This window comes from Entamoeba invadens (assembly GCF_000330505.1).
Source record: "Entamoeba invadens IP1 unplaced genomic scaffold scaff_1105074724785, whole genome shotgun sequence".
NCBI lineage: Eukaryota > Evosea > Mastigamoebida > Endamoebidae > Entamoeba > Entamoeba invadens.
This window is the reverse complement of record NW_004191902.1, coordinates 84,698-101,193: the sequence shown is the minus strand read 5'-3', so window position 1 is coordinate 101,193 and position 16,496 is coordinate 84,698. Positions and strand designations below refer to the sequence as shown.

General features: G+C 28.5%; 5 protein-coding genes across 5 annotated transcripts; 3 read left to right on the top strand and 2 right to left on the bottom strand.

Moving 5' to 3' along the window:
- Positions 1–641: 641 nt before the first annotated feature.
- On the top strand, positions 642–2,817 carry EIN_161440 (hypothetical protein; the record flags this gene model as incomplete). Its single annotated transcript, XM_004185848.1, has 6 exons — positions 642–807; positions 892–987; positions 1,068–1,367; positions 1,473–1,775; positions 1,829–1,927; positions 2,015–2,817. 6 exons carry the CDS (start codon positions 642–644, stop codon positions 2,815–2,817), a joined length of 1,767 nt encoding a protein of 588 aa, XP_004185896.1.
- A 324-nt stretch (positions 2,818–3,141) lies between these two features.
- Positions 3,142–4,293, top strand: EIN_161430 (extracellular ribonuclease LE precursor, putative; the record flags this gene model as incomplete). The annotated part of the gene is made up of 1 exon (XM_004185847.1): positions 3,142–4,293. One exon carries the CDS (start codon positions 3,142–3,144, stop codon positions 4,291–4,293), a length of 1,152 nt encoding a protein of 383 aa, XP_004185895.1.
- Positions 4,294–5,353: 1,060 nt separating this feature from the next.
- EIN_161420 (hypothetical protein) lies at positions 5,354–6,244 on the top strand (the record flags this gene model as incomplete). Its single annotated transcript, XM_004185846.1, has 1 exon — positions 5,354–6,244. One exon carries the CDS (start codon positions 5,354–5,356, stop codon positions 6,242–6,244), a length of 891 nt encoding a protein of 296 aa, XP_004185894.1.
- Positions 6,245–6,899: 655 nt separating this feature from the next.
- EIN_161410 (hypothetical protein) lies at positions 6,900–7,472 on the bottom strand (the record flags this gene model as incomplete). The annotated part of the gene is made up of 1 exon (XM_004185845.1): positions 6,900–7,472. One exon carries the CDS (start codon positions 7,470–7,472, stop codon positions 6,900–6,902), a length of 573 nt encoding a protein of 190 aa, XP_004185893.1.
- A 515-nt stretch (positions 7,473–7,987) lies between these two features.
- On the bottom strand, positions 7,988–9,916 carry EIN_161400 (hypothetical protein; the record flags this gene model as incomplete). The annotated part of the gene is made up of 1 exon (XM_004185844.1): positions 7,988–9,916. One exon carries the CDS (start codon positions 9,914–9,916, stop codon positions 7,988–7,990), a length of 1,929 nt encoding a protein of 642 aa, XP_004185892.1.
- Between the last annotated feature and the right edge of the window lie 6,580 nt (positions 9,917–16,496).

Sequence of the window (16,496 nt, the reverse complement as noted above, 5' to 3'; positions counted from 1 at the left end):
GAAATAAACATTTTGGTTATTAAATGGTGACGTGGGTAATTAGGATTGTGATTTTGGAAATTTCTGGGGCGGACTTTATTTGTAATTTATAAAAAATTGATTTGATAATTTATAATTTCATTTTTTTGAATTAAAACAGACAATTAGTTGTTTCTATTTTTGTACAACCGTTTTTGTCGTTCTTTTTTGAATAAATACAGTTCATTAAATTAAAAAAGATTGATTAATAATAAGAACAAATATACAAATTTTTGAAATCCAAAACGTATTTTTCTTTATAAAAAAAAACAAAAGATAGGGAATCATCGAATAATTAATTAAATTTCTATTGATAATCATTGATTTATTAGATTACTACACAAAAGCCAATCAGTGTATATTTTCATAAAAACTACAATTTATTTCTTCTGTGTGATGATTCTTTCTCTTTTGAAAGTTTATCGGAAACGACGAAAACAAACGAAAAAATAAAATATAAACGATTTATATTTGACATTAACAACAAAAAGTCTTGATATATCATTTCAATTGAATTAAAACGCTAAAAATCTATTCGATATATTTTCATGTTTTTAATGGAAAAATAAAATAATTAAAATTTTAGTGGTATAAATATCAACTTGTTTCTCATTATAATCAGAATGTTGTTCTTTCTCTTCTTCACACTACTCTACGCAAGTAAACCGAAGACTGAAGACTATGCCAATCCCGACTGTACACACTCTTCTTGCACATCATGCCCAACATCTGCAGATGTCTGTGACGCCTGCAGAATAAATTTTGTTCTGAGTGAAGGCAAATGTATTTGTTTGTTACTTTTTATTTTATTTTCGGTTGAATTTCAATTGTTTCTATAATCAAATTAAATTAAATAAGAGAACTAACTTATAGACCAAACAGAAGCTCATTGTTTAAATTCAGTGGATGGGTACTGCACTGAATGTCAAGAAGGATATAAGCTTGACATAGATAGTGGTGTATGTATTTGTTTGTTATAATATAATATAATTGTTTACTACAAAATACTATAACACAATTTTTATAACAAATAAATAATTAATAAATAGCTGGAGAAGATGGCTGTGGCGAATATGAAGCCAAAGGTGTTTGCTATGCATGCAAACCTTCATACGTAAAGAATGCAGACAACACATGCAACAAATGTGCCACCATTTCTCATTGTATTGATTATGCCAACGACTGCACGTGCAATTCATGTGTATTGAATTACCACCCATCAGACGACAAAAAGACGTGTACTTCTGAAGATGTTCATTGCACTCAAATTGATGTCGTCGAAGGGAAGTATCAGTGCAATTTGTGCTGCAGTGGATTTTACTTGAATACCACTACCCACGTCTGTATGAGTTTGTTTTCATCACTTTTGATTAAAAAATATTTGTTTTTTAATAATTAAAAATAATTATTTGGAAACTAATATATTTAATTTAATAGAAAATACTAAAAATTAGAGGGATCAGATGCCACATGTATCTTATATGAAATGCAAGCAGACGATAAAGTTGTTTGTACTGAATGTTTACCAGGGTACGTTCTTTTTGACGACAAAAGTTGCAAAAACATCACTGAAGTTTTTGGACCAAATTGTGTGGCAACAGATTCCAATAACAAATGTGAAAAGTGTATGGATGAATTCTATCCAAAAGATAAGACGTGTGAAAAGTGCACATTATTCTGTGATTATTGTAATGAAAATGAATGTAAGCAATGCCACGAGACAACTGCATATAATACCACTGATAAAACATGTGTACGTTTGTTATTCTATAACTTTAATAAAAACAACTTAAAAAATACTAATAAATAGCTTGTGATGAACATTGTTATGCATGTCAGATTACTGATAATGAAAAAACATGCACAGTCTGCTATGCCGACTCTGTTTTGATCGATGGACATTGTGTCAGTTTGTTCTATTAACAATTAGTTAAATATAATATAAAATACTATACATCTTAATAGTTCTTTATATTATATACAAAATAACAATCAGAAAGTACTCTTCCAGCATTCACGTGTAAGACGGACGCTGCCAACAAAGAAGAATGTGAAACGACTGCACAGAACTGTGTGTATGAAACCGTATCAGAGACTCTTTCAATGTGTACATATAAAGGAAGTAACTGCACTGAGTGGGATACAAACAACGAGTGCACCAAATGTGTCTTGGGATATAAGCAAAATCCGGACAAGAAGTCGACGTGCACTATAATAGACGACAATTGTGCACTTTACAAAGAAACCACCGATGGAACTCAAGTGAAGTGCGTTTCATGCAAGGCTAAGTACTTTTTGACTGATGATTTCAAGTGTTCTCGATGTGGCGATTTTTGTGCAAACACGTGTGAATACTCTGCAGAAAACTGTGACGAATTTGAATGTTCGGATTATGTCTGCGGGAAGTGTGCAAGTGATTACAATAAGTGTGATCAGTGCATATATCAAACTGTGAATAAAGTTGAGAACAACAAGTGCGGTCCTAATGCATGTATCGAGCCTTTGGCCGATGGAAAATGCAGTGTTTGTATGCAATACTCTGATACATACACTTATGTCCCAAATCCATACACAGACCCAGAAAGAATGCCAAAGTACGTATCTTATTATTTGGCTGACGAAAATATGAGCTGTGAAATTAAGAGTGGAGAATCCGAGTCGGATGATTTGACTTGGCTTTGGATCACTTTGGGCGTAGTCGGAGGCGTTGTGTTGATTGCGGCTATCATTTTGATTATAGTCGCCGTTGTGTTCTTCATGAAGAAGAAGAGTTCAAAATATCAAGAAATTGATAAGTGAAAGTAATCGACTTTTGAATTTTTAATTGTTTTTTAATTAACTTTATAAATTAATATTTTTATAAATTAAAGTTATAAAATTGTTTAAAGAAATGTTAATAAATGATGTGGATATAACAATATTAATATGCAAAATTCGATTTGAGCAAAAATGAGTTGTTATTTATATTTTTTGTTAAACAATTACCAAAAGTTGACACCATGACCAGTATTTATTTTGTGAGTTTAAAATATATTTTCATACCAAAATATGTTATTGTCTTAGAAGTGAACAAGTCAAAAGTAAATTATAACATTTGTAATAAGTTAACTTTAAAACCATATTATGACTATATTCATTTTAATTACTCTATTGTGTCCAATTTGTTTATCATTTGAACAACCAGGTGAACCAAGACGGCATGGTTCACACAGAGAAAGGTCACACAAACGAAGTCATCACACATCATCGCGTCCAAGTACTTCTCATCACAGAACACAAGAAAGACCAACAACATCTACAAGTTCTCAACCATCCACATCAACAACAAGTGGCAAACACACACACAAAAGAAAACACACAACTCATGAAGACACTTCATCACAAAGTAAACATGAATCAAAAAGACAGAAATTGGAATCATCAAGTGAACAGCCATCCACTTCAAAACAGACTGCTCAAACATCATCAACACGAGAACATAAAGACGAAACACCAAAACAAATCCCATACCCGCCTTATACATATTTGTTACCAACAACCATGACATATTTGGAAAACCATAGAAAGTGTCTAAGATATTATCCTCAACAAAATAAATTAAACTTTCTGTTATTTGTACAACATTGGCCTGGCGAAAGATGTGCACATCAATTGTGTACAATTCCAAAAACAACATCAAAAGTTAAGGAAAAGTTTTTCCTTCATGGACTTTGGCCACAGAGCAATAGGAATATGTTTTGTTGTCAAAACAAATTCAGTTTTGATAGTGTTGAACAAAGATTGTTGAATGATAAAAAACTTTTGAAAAGTGTACAAAAGCATTGGCTTTCATTGTTTAAATGTAAGTCGCCAATGTATCAATACGACAAACATGGTACATGTTCACTAACTACTTTTAGTGGAGGTGATGGACCAGTGGATTATTTCAACACAGCAATTAAAATGTATAGAAGAGTCAATATATGGAAAGTTTTGAGAAGAAGCGAATTAAAAGTAAGAACCAACAAATTGTATGACATCGAAAAACTCAGAGATGTGGTGAGAAGAGCTTATGGTGGTAAGCCAGCCTTTTTCTGTATGGAAAAAACTTCAGTTCTTGAAATTAGAGTGTGTTACGATCCGTCTAAAAACAAATACAATCCAGAATCAATAAGATGCCCAAGAAAAGTAACTCGGTTCGAAGAAAAAACGTGTGGCAAACGTGTTTCGTTCAAACAATTTCCTAAGTATTTACTTGACCCATCAAAAGCTCCCAGAAATAATTGCGAATATTGATTATTAAAACTATTATTTTTTTAATAAAACAATAAATATATTACTATAAATAATATATCATATATCCTATTAATTATCATAAAAAATAACTGTAGTTTTATTAGTACAGGGAGGATAAAAAACCGCTTCCGTCTTTTTAACCGCTTCCTATCGATTAATTGTTATAATTAATAACATTATAATAAAAAGTATAATACAAATTACCACTTAAGACAGAAAAAGTCTCCACGAGGCATATTCAGCCTTCATGGTAAACAGTACTAAACATTTTACTATATTAATATTATTAAAATCTATAAAATCAAGTGAAAGCGGTTAAAAAGACGGAAGCAGTTTTTTAGCCCCCCTGTATTTCAGTTTATGAACTTCTATTGATTTATATCCAATTCAAATGAAATAAAAATGAGTTGTAAATCATTATTCGATTACAGCCGACAAAAAAATGGTCAGAGACCAAATAATTGTAAGAAGTAAAATAAATAGTTTTAAAACTTTAATTAAAAACTATTATAAAAATAGATTTAAGTTTTTAACTATTTTTTGGTGTACCTTTTTTCACTTTTTTAAACCCATTATATTCAAGGTAATCAATGGAATATTGATTACCTTCTGATAATTACTTGGTCAACTGTAATTGATATTATAAAAATAAAATATTTATAAAAATGTAAATTTTATTATAAATCTGAAGCTTTTTTACTTATAAATATGACAAAACAGTGACTCAAGGTTAGTTAAAAACTATTTAAAAAAAATTATTCAAATATTTTAAAAGATTTCACAAACACAAATTACGTTATAAATATGTCGATAAAAACCAATTTTAAAAAATCAGAGATAGCTTGATAAATTTTTGTACTGTAACTTTATAAAAATAATAACTTAATTATAATAATAAATTATAACAAACTGCTGAATATTGATAATTTATACACAAATAAAAATACATTGAAATTTTCAAATTGGATCTCGATAATTAATGTCCTTTTTAATATCGAGCGAGCTTTGTGTATTTCTAAACATCCAACCCAAATTAGAAAATATTTCTCTTTTTAATTCCATGAGACTAAATTTAAATGGACTTGCAGACACCCTCAACAAGTTAGATTCAGGTATCAAAAATTCATTTGATAAGAAAACAGTTCCTGTTGACAACACATTAAGTCTTGATGATCAGATGAATATTCTCAACAGCAATTTGGCTATTACAAACGATCAAATGGCGTCTTACGAAAAGTATTCTGGATGTTGTTGTTCTCTTTTTGAGACTCTTTGCACGATGACTCAAATGCTCGAAAGCACTATAACAGCAAATACAGATGTTAAACAATGGTTGTTAAGAAAATTGAATAGTTTCCAGGCCAAAAAGACTGATCTAGACAATCAAATCAAAGAACATGAACAAAAAAATCACCAAGAAATTGATGAAAGAAATGAAAGAAAATCAGTGCTTTTACAACAAGAAAATTTGAATGGGGTAAAACAAGGAAACGACTCTTTATTAATAAAAACAGAAAACTTGTTTATTGATCAACCAAAAATCATTCAAACAAATAAATTCATTCCAAAGTTGAACGAAGAAGAAGATGTGCAAGTCAATATAATACCCAAAGAAAGATCCGGAACACCAGAAAAGAAGTTGGATGATGACTTAAAATCACAAGATAAAGAGGTGCAACGTATTATGCCCAAAATGCGAATTATCAAAGAAAAACAAAAGAGTGACTCCAGTTTGTTTATTCGTTCTTTTGAAACGAAATTTCCGCCATTGGAAAGTAGTTGGTCGCCATCTGAAAAATTGTTTGTGAACAGAAACATTGCTGGCGTTGTGAAATTTGATTTGCAAAAGACAGAAGATGAAACCAATGTGGGTCATGCGGAAACAAAAAATGAACACGACGAAAAAACAATAGAAATAATAAGACAAAACAACACTGAAACGAAAAATTGATATTTTTGTTTTTCAAAAAAATTACAAAACAAACTAACTGAATATTTTTGATATTCAATTTCAGGGGGGCTAAAAAATCGCTTCCGTCTTTGTAACCGCTTCCACTTGATTTTGTAGATTTAAATAATAATAATATAATAAAATGTATAATACAAATTACCACCTCAGACATGGTAAACAGTATTATACATTTTATTATAATGTTATTAGTTATAATTATTAAATCGATAGAAAGCAGTTAAAAAGATGGAAGCGGTTTTTTATCCCATTTGTATAAATTTTTTTAAATTATTTTTTTAAAAATAATGTTTTTAATCTTCTACATTTAGTTAAACACAAGAAGTGGATTTTTGATTTTATAAAGTCCGTTTTTTGAGGGTAGATCATTATTATTTTATCATTAGATGTCTTATATAACAGCAAACCATTTTTAATAATATAATTGTTCGAGTACTGCAATTTTTTAAGAGTGAGTGGGAATGGATATTATTATTTTTTTCAGAAGAAGCATTTTATACTAAAACCAAATATATCAGTTTATTATAAAAAGTTTTAAGGTTTAATTTATTAAATTGCCCATTTTTAAAAGAATTGTATTTTAAAGGTACCGTTTTTCGAAAGGTTTGATTGTAATAAAAAAACCAAAAAAAGAATTTTAGAAGATGAACATAACTGCAAGCGCTAATATGACGAACACTTTAACACTATTGTCTGAGTAAGTGACATACCCAGCAGTTTCCTTCAAACATTCACCTTTTGTTTTTGTGATGACTTCTCCTTCTGCCACTGTGCATTTTTCATCTGAGTATTTATTAATTGAGACTGTGTTCTTATCTTCGTCGTATACATATTGGATATAGAATTTACCAGAGATGTCTTTGTTACACCCCGCCGCATACAAAAATTCTTGTGGATGGCCGTCTTTGTCGGATAGTTCACATTTTTCATTCAAATCCCACAAATATTGCACTGCTGAGAACTCGGGAATATCATCACGAAGTTCGTAAATAGCAAATAAAGCATTGAAAGATGGGTCATCCTCCATTTCTTTGCACGTCGTGCCAGACTTCGTACGAATCTGTTTATCTTCCTCGTATAAATTGATGTATTTGTTTGTGTAGTAATAGCACGTACCAAGCTCATAAACAAAATAATTCTGGCCATATTGCATCACTGCGTACTTCGAGGAAACTATGCTTAAGAAGAAGAAAATACAGAAAGCAAGCATTTTTATTTTGAAAAATCAGTTAATTTTTGAGTTCAAAGTTTTCGTTGTTAATAAAAAACGAATTATTTTTTAAAAAGTGAAAATTTTTTACATTTGATATTTTGGGTTTTATTCGTTAATTACTTTATAAAATATTTATAAAATTATTATTAGAAAATAATTGTTAATATCGTTTTATAAACAAAAAAATCTTTTGGTTTTTGGATCATTAAATTGTGTTACAGTATGGAGAGTGAATGGCTCAACGACGCTAAAATACTTGACTTATACTTATTGGTTTTCTTAAAAAAAAACATTGTTTGTATCTTATAAAAATTTCAAAAACATTTTTTACAATTTATAAATAATAAATAAAAAAGTCAAATACTTCAGTATTATCAAGCATATCATTCCTCAACTCTAGTATTAAATTTTTCATAAATAAATTGCTCATTGACTAATTATCAAACTTTTCATTATAGTATTTTGTTTTATATTTTTAAAAATATTTGAAAAATATAAAGAAGAATACCGACTTATATCATAATGATAAACAACATGAACATCACCACTTCAATTGCCACTTGGACCGCAGCATCTTTGTTGTTATCAATGGTACAAATTCTACACTCTTTATCAGTGCATGGTGTATCATAAGTTTCTTTGCACTTCTCACATATTGTTTGGCTTTTGAAATATCCACTTGGGCACTTCTGCAAACATTTATTCTCAAAATAAATATCAAACCCGTTTAAGCATTTATTACAACTGGTTTTGTCCACACACATCTTGCAATTCTCAACACCACAGTTTTCACAGTTTGGAGTCATCCCAAACTTGCCATCTCCACAGTCACTTTGGGGTGGATTACATAATTTAGTAGTTGTATTTAATACATAAGGTGAAGTACATGAAGTACAAACATCATAAGTATCATAAGTATCACAAGTAGCACAATTCATTGTTGTACATTTTGTGCACTGTTTATTATTACCTTTTGCATACTCTCCGTTTGGGCATTTTTCAATGCAAGCAAGTTGATCTATTTGAACAACATTGGTAGCACTACACTTTTCACATTTAGTAGAATCAGCGTCACAAACTGAACACAAACTCACTGAACATGAAATACAAGTGTTATTATTAATAAATGTTTGACCACTTGGACATGTTGAACTACACTTCGTTTTATCAACTGACAATTTGTTCGTACCCGTACATGAAATGCATTTATTGGGTTCAGATGAAGTGCACGAACCACAATTGGCAACACCACAAGTGGTGCACATGTTGTTTCCATTCTCATATTCTCCGGCTGCACAAGATGTTGAACACTTTGTCTTGTCAGCAGACAGTTTATTATTGTCTATACATGTGTCACATTTTGTATTATTTGTATCACATGTTTTACAGTTAGATACCGTGCATTTATTGCATATGTTTGTTGTCCCCGAGTATTCACCATCCGGACATTTAGTCCCACACTTTGTTTTATTATAATAAAGGTTGTATCCAGTATTACACGAGTCACATTTGGTTGTTGGGTCTGTTGTGCATGTTATACAATTTTTGACTGAACACTTTGAACAAATTCCATTGTTGTCTATTTCACCGTTTGGACATGTTGTACCACACGCTGTTTTGTCACTTGAAAGTTTCAAACTGTTTTTGCATGAGTCGCATTTTGTTGCTGCTGTTTCCTTTGTGCATGTTGCACACATCGAAACTGAACAAGCAACACACGTTGTCGAATTCATTTCATATTCACCAGATGAACAATTAGCTGAACATGTTGTTTTGTCGACAGAAAGTTTGTTTGTGCCATTACAAGTGTCGCACAATGTTGTAAAATCTATATCACAAGTTTGACAATTGGCTACAGAACATGTAGTTGGCGTATCTCCACCAGAATTTTGTTCACAAATATCAGTGACACCATCACCACTGTTACTTCCAGTTTCACATGGTCTGCAGTCGTCCCCATTTACAATTTCATCGGTTATTATTTCAAGAACAATCGCATGTGAAGAGTCACATCGCGCTTTCATGACATCTACAATTCCAAAAGTGCCCGTAAAGGACTCTTTTACATAAATTTTAAGGCCAGTATTTAATGAAGTGGTCACTGTTTTTGGCTGGGCATCTCCATGGAAAAAGATGTTTGTAAATGATGATAAATCATCATTTAAAGTTACTAAAGATGGATACAAATGTATTGAAGGAATAGTGATTCCAGTCAACGCAGCTGCGTCAATTGTTTCAACACCATCAAATCCACTTATTGTTTTAAGAGCAGTACAACCGCTAAATATTTTTGTTGTTAATTGAGTGAGACCGTTTAAGTCAACAGATGTCAACTTCAAGCAGCTGTCAAAAATCTGTGTACCAAGTAATGTGATTGTCTTTGGAGTTGTCACAGAAGTAATTCCTGACGAATGAAATGCCAACTCTCCAATATACATCATAGAACTTTTCGGAAATGGAAATGTCGTAATACCCGTCTCTTCAAAAGCATTGGCTGCGATTCTGCTCAATGTTTCAGTTTCACCAGAATTGGTAATAGTTTTCAAATTATAACAATAAATAAACGATGAACATCCAATTGTAGTAACTCCTTTTAAATCAATACTGGCAAGTGTTGATTCTTGAAATGCACTGTTTCCAATGGCTGAAACCCCCCGATTCAGAAGTGATTGAAGTAAGTGTTGATGAAATAAAAGATCTTGTTCCAATAGATATTGGAGAAGTGCCAGTAAAGTGAATTGATATTTTGATTACTTTCAAATGCACTGTTGGCCACACATGTGACCAGAAACGGTCATATCAACAGTACATGTACCTTGACCGCTCAGACAACCATTCACAGTACGGCGTTTTTGAAAAATACAAGATGAAATTTTTAAAAAAACAAAAATGTTTTTTTTACATAAAATAAAAATGTGTGAACCTTAATTCAGGCAAATCAGGAGATAAATTGAGATGGATCTAATATTTAAATATAAATTACCAAAAGAGACAAAAAAAAAACAAAACTTACAATTTTCATTTTACTATTTTATTTTTGTTCGTTTTTTTATATTTAGAATAAAGTTCAAACAGTTAAACTATTTATAAATATATTAAAAATTAAAAATACGAATTGTTTCAAAAAACATTTCAGTTTTAAACTATTTAAAAAATGTTCTATTTTTATTAATTTGATTTAAATCACAAAAAAGAAAAAAAATAAATCATTTGGTAATTAATTCACATAACATTCATACATTTAAATATTATTTTGAATTTAAACCACAATTTGCTCATCATTAATATTAAAATAGTTTAACACGTCGTTGTTCGAATTAATGACAAAATAGTTTTTATTTTTCTTCTAGCCACATTTACAAAAATTAAAATAAAGTATCAAAATCAATACGTTTTTTTAACATGACATATAAATAAATGTGAAAAGTGCGAAAATGTAATCAAATTGTTATTTATTACACTTTTTAAAAAGAATTTTTCAAAGTTGGGGTAGACTTATAATGATCTGGTGGTTTACACTTGAATAGAAAATTCTGGAAAACACTCCACATAAATCCATGTTTTGGTGTGTAGTTGTTCGTATTTGCGAAAAACTCCTTTCAACAACAACAGTTGTTGGAAACATTGTTACCAAATCCTCAACAATAAGACGCAAACTTGATGGGAGAATCTGATAAATGTCCAATAATGTAAGTTTATGATGATAACCAGTTTTTTTCTCTCAGGCCCTTGTGATAGTTAGAAACTGGTACAACATTGTTTAGTTTCTTATCAATTAATATATTGGTATTACATAATATATTTGTGATTATAGCTACTTCTTTATTTAAATAAGTAAACTCTTTTAGTATTTCAATATTCCATTTATCAACAATAAGTTGAGGGAGGTTAAACATATACATATTTCCTTCCAAATCAACTTCTTTTTCTTTCAATTTATTCTCATTTATTTTATATTTTCTTTATTTTTCTGTCTCTTTTTCCATCAAAGTTTTTCCTGTTGTTTTTTCTGTTATTTCATTTATTTTTTCGTTGTCATTTTTATCACTTTCGTTGTCATCAATTATCACCTTTTCTTTTTCCAACTTTTTGTTTTTATTTTTCATAATCTTTATCATGTCTTCAGACCTGGAAACTGTTTTAAAGCGTAGATTAAAATCATCAATGATCATTTCCAATAGTTTTTTAAGGTATTTTTTATCAACATTTGTCTTACCTTTTAAACATTCAAAATCAGAGTATTCATAGTCCGGCTCAACAACTTTTTGCAAAACACTTTTTAAAAAAACTTTAAACATTTGAATTCTTTCCCATTGTACAAAAATCAGACTTTTTTGTTCTTGCAAAGAATCTGAAAATTGTCTCAACAAACCTAAAATTCCTCTCATAACACAAATAGTTTGTTTGACAACTTCATTTCCCAAATGGAAATGATCAATTGCTATATTGATATCTTTTTGTGTTGGAAATTGTTTTTTATATTTTAATAACCTTGTGAAGAAAAAATGCTTCATGTTTAATCTGTTTTCAATACTTTCACTAAACCTTTCAATTTCTTTATATTCAGATTCAATTTCACCCAAATTATCGGAAAGATAAAGCCACCTCGTTTCGCATGCTGTTTTCATTTTTTCATTTTGTTTATTTTCTTTGTAAAATTTTTTGAGTGTTCTACCTGAACAAAACCACTTTACAAATAATGTAACTAATAATGCGTCATTATCTTTATTGACACATGTTCTCGTTAGTGCTGTTCTGTGGGCAAAACACCAAGTAAATTTAAAATGTTTGTCGACTTCCCCCAAACACATTTGTTCTTCCCTCAATTTGTTTAAAAAGTGTGCAACAAATCCATTATTTATTGAAGTTAAATTTTTACCACCATCGGTAGCACACTGACAGATATTTTGAAGAGGAATTCCCATTTTTTCAAATGGCGGAAAACCCAATTTGCTATTGAAATTCCGTTTGTTTTGTGATTGTATTGTTTAATTATTACAGGAAAGCATTTTACTTGTCTGTTGTAAAAATACCTCAAAAAACAGAAAATATTTCAACTCCTTTTTTAGTTGAAGAATCAAGAGCAACCGTTATTGATTTTGCTCTTTCGTTTCTTCTAATATTTGTTTCATCATTTTTTATTTTGAGAATACATTTGACCCCTTACCACTTTTGGACTGCATCCTACGTTATGAATAATCGTGTCATGTGAAAAAGTGTACATACGAATTGCCATTCGAAGACATTGGCACATTCCATTCATTTGTGTTCCACTAAATTTAGATTCGATCATAAAATCATTAATTAAAAAAGATAATAATCTATTTTTAAAGGTGTTCAGTGTTCCTTTATAAAGGTTTTGTATTTTGAGTGAATTATTATTTCGGACAGAATTTAATAATTTATCTGTTACTTCTTCTTCTTTTTCCTTGATAAGATAATTGGTTAATTCAAAAAATCGATCAAAAGAGAAACGATCATCATATTTGACAAATATTCTAAAATTGAAAAACACGTCTTCTTTGTCCCATTTTTTAATGTCTTCCCTTTTTAAATTAACAAAATATCCATTTTTGAATTTCAAAATTGCAGCAATTATTTGTTCTCGTGTTTCACAATTATTGGTTTTTGTGTCATTTTTTGTTTTTTGTTTTTTATGTTTATTTATTTCATTTTTTCATCCCAAAAATCCGATAAAGTAGAAAAATTATCAGAATTTGATATTATCATTAAAGTTGTTGTTAGAAACTCTTGAATCGATAGAAGCTATTTCACATGGATCACTTTGTGTTTGAAAATCATTAATTGAAGATGTTGAATATTCTGTATCACTCGTTGTTTGAGAATCATTCGAATCATATAACATTGACGTATCATTTGTCCGTGCAAGTTCTGGTTGTATAATTTCTTTTGTTATACAAACGTCTGAAATTATATGGTTTATTTCTTTTTGAGTTTGTTGTGTTGAAAGAATTTCAGACATATATAATTGTTTTTCAAAAGCAACATTTAATGTTTTTGTTGACTCAAGACATTCTTCCAAAAGTTTTATTCGTTTTTCTTGTTGTTGAGTTTTTTGTAAACTAATTAAAATGGGTGATTCGTCACTTATTGGTAATTCCGTGGTAATTTGATTTAACGTGGGTGAAATTTGTGAAATTTCGTGCATTTTTTGAATTGAAAATATAGTTTTTTCTTGTGTATGTGTGGATATTGTTTCTAAACTTTGTGGTTGGACAATTTGTTGTTTATTTATATCCTTACAATACGAACATTCATTTCGTTTATCAACATGGATGTTATTATTTAACAATAAAGAAACGGGTAATTTAGTTTGTGGTTGAAATTGTTTAAATATGTCAAAATCAGGAAGTAATCTTTTTGATGATTTAATTTTTAATGGTAACCTTTTTTCTTTATTAATGTGATGAAAAAACCCATATTTCATTTTGTTGTAATCAAATATAAAGGTTCTACCAAAACTCTTATTAAAGAAACTTGAGGTCTCATGGTTTTCAACAAATATAAGATTAATTGAAGTTAATTGCTCTGTTTCATTTGTTGTTAAATCATTATTAATTTTCTTTTTGAAACAACATTTGTGACTACTTTTGTTGTGACGAAGCATCCAACAATTGTCATTTAAACAGATGCAGTATTGTCGTTTTTGGAATTCAACAAAAGCATAACCATCGACTAGACCAAAAGTTTCTTTTGAAAAATTCAAAGTTGTATCGAGTATATGTAACATGATATTTACAATTTATAATTCAATAACTTTATTTTTTAAGTTTGTAAAATAAGTAACAATTGTAAAACATTTGTGTTACTTTTTCAATATTCAGAAATATATTTTTGGTCAATTGTGTTTTGAATTTTACCAATATATAACAAAATCAATATTATTGGATGTTTTTTGGTTTACATTTGTATAAAAGTTTATTTTTTATAAAGTTTATATATATTTGTAACATATATTTATTTTTTTTGATTTTTAGTTGTTGTGTATTTGGAAAAAAATGTAATACAGTAAAACCTCTCATTAGTAGATTAAACGGTAAAATAGAACCCCCAATATTGTATATGATTTTTATATTTTGCTTTTCCCCCAATAAGTGTTTTTTATTCTGATTGGTTAAAACGTCTCTTAATGAGAGGTTTTACTGTAATAGAAAATTCTTTAAAGAGATGGATTTTGTGTTTTTTAATTTAATTGATTTACTCAAACTCATTTTGTCATGTTTTGAAACGAATTTGAGTGTTTTTTCAAACAAAAAATACAACATCACTGTTTATTTGGTTTTAATTTGATTTGTTTTTAATTATTTTATATATATGATATTAATTGTTATAAAAACATACTTTGTAGAAAATTAGATATTGTTGTTTATAATATACTTGACTTTAATTCACATATACTTAATATATAATTTATTATTAGTCTTAAATTGAATTATATGCCAGACAAATGCTTAATAAAACATAAACACTTAAAATACAGCACTTATTTTTGTTTTGGCCTGTTTTTACAGGGATATTAATTCATTTTTGATTTTTATTCAATTTTGGCTTGTGTACTGTTTGTGCACATACATTTAACTTTAAAACCCATACACTTATTTAATAAACTCAAAATTTCCCGATTTTTAGACCACTTGATTTTTGAATAATGTTATTTTAGGTGTCAATAAAAAACACATTTTTGTTTACAATAGTTATAATTTCAAGTTTGAAATGAATAAAATTATACTATCAACAACACATTTCAAGTGTTCTATTTCAATTTTAAACAAAAACAAGTGAAACATTTCGGGAAAAAATTCGATATATTAATTCGTTGTATTAGTTTTTAACCGTGCTTATGATTTTTCGTTTTGTACTTAAATTTCAATTGTTTTTGTATGTTTTTTAAAAGAAAAAAATAAAAATACAAAACCAAGGAATTTTATAATAATTAAAATTTACATTTAGTTATTATAATGTGCTTTTTGATTATTTTTTAGTTTGTTTGTAACTCATTTTGTGTAAAACAAAGTTCGAATATTTTTTGTGATTTCTATGATAATTTTAATTAATAAACACGTCTAATATGTAAAAATAATTGTTAACAATTGTGTTTTTATTTTTTATAAAAGATATTTTTTTGTTTCGGCATTATAAACTTTTTTATTATTTAAAAAATAAATATTTCGAAAAAATAAAATATAAAATCAATAATATAAATTTAACTGTGATTTATAACAAAATAATAAAGTAATTTTGGGACAAAAGTAAAATAATAAGAAGTAATTTTTTTATTGTTAAAAACGCCATACTGTGCATTAATTATTATCATTTTAATAAAAAATATAAAAGACACTTTTTAAAAATAAATGATTTATGATAATTTTGAATTTTATAAAAAATATACCGCCCAATTAAAACTGTTATTCCAACAATATTTAATATTTCAAATACAACATAAAGTTTTTTTGAATTAATACATTTTTACTTAAACTTTAAAAATACTACAATATAAACTGTTTTTCAAAAGTCGGTACTGAGGTGTCCCGATTTTTTGCATTTATTTTGTTTGTTATTTTTGGGAATCGTTTTTTTGTAATAAAAATCACTTATTTTTTCCAAGTAAAAAAGAGAAAAACAGTCTTCAAAAAATATTTTTTTACTTGAAGAATTTTTAAGCATTAAAAAATTCCATATAAAATTCGAAATAACGGGATTTTTGTTTCATAAAAACACAAGAATTATCCCAAAAGTGCATTTTAGTACAAAAGCAAATAAACTTAATATCAATCTTTTTCATTATCAAACATTTATTAATTAATGAAATATTCACAAAACAAAAGCTTAGTTCGAAGATTAGTATGCTTAGTAGTGTTGTCACAAAAACAATAAAAATAACAAAATGATTTGATAACTTATCTTTGTTGGGTTTTATAAAGTCGACATTCTTTTTGAGCATTTAGTAAGAACATCATTTTTAAAATATCCAATAACAAAACATTATTGTTATTTTGTATT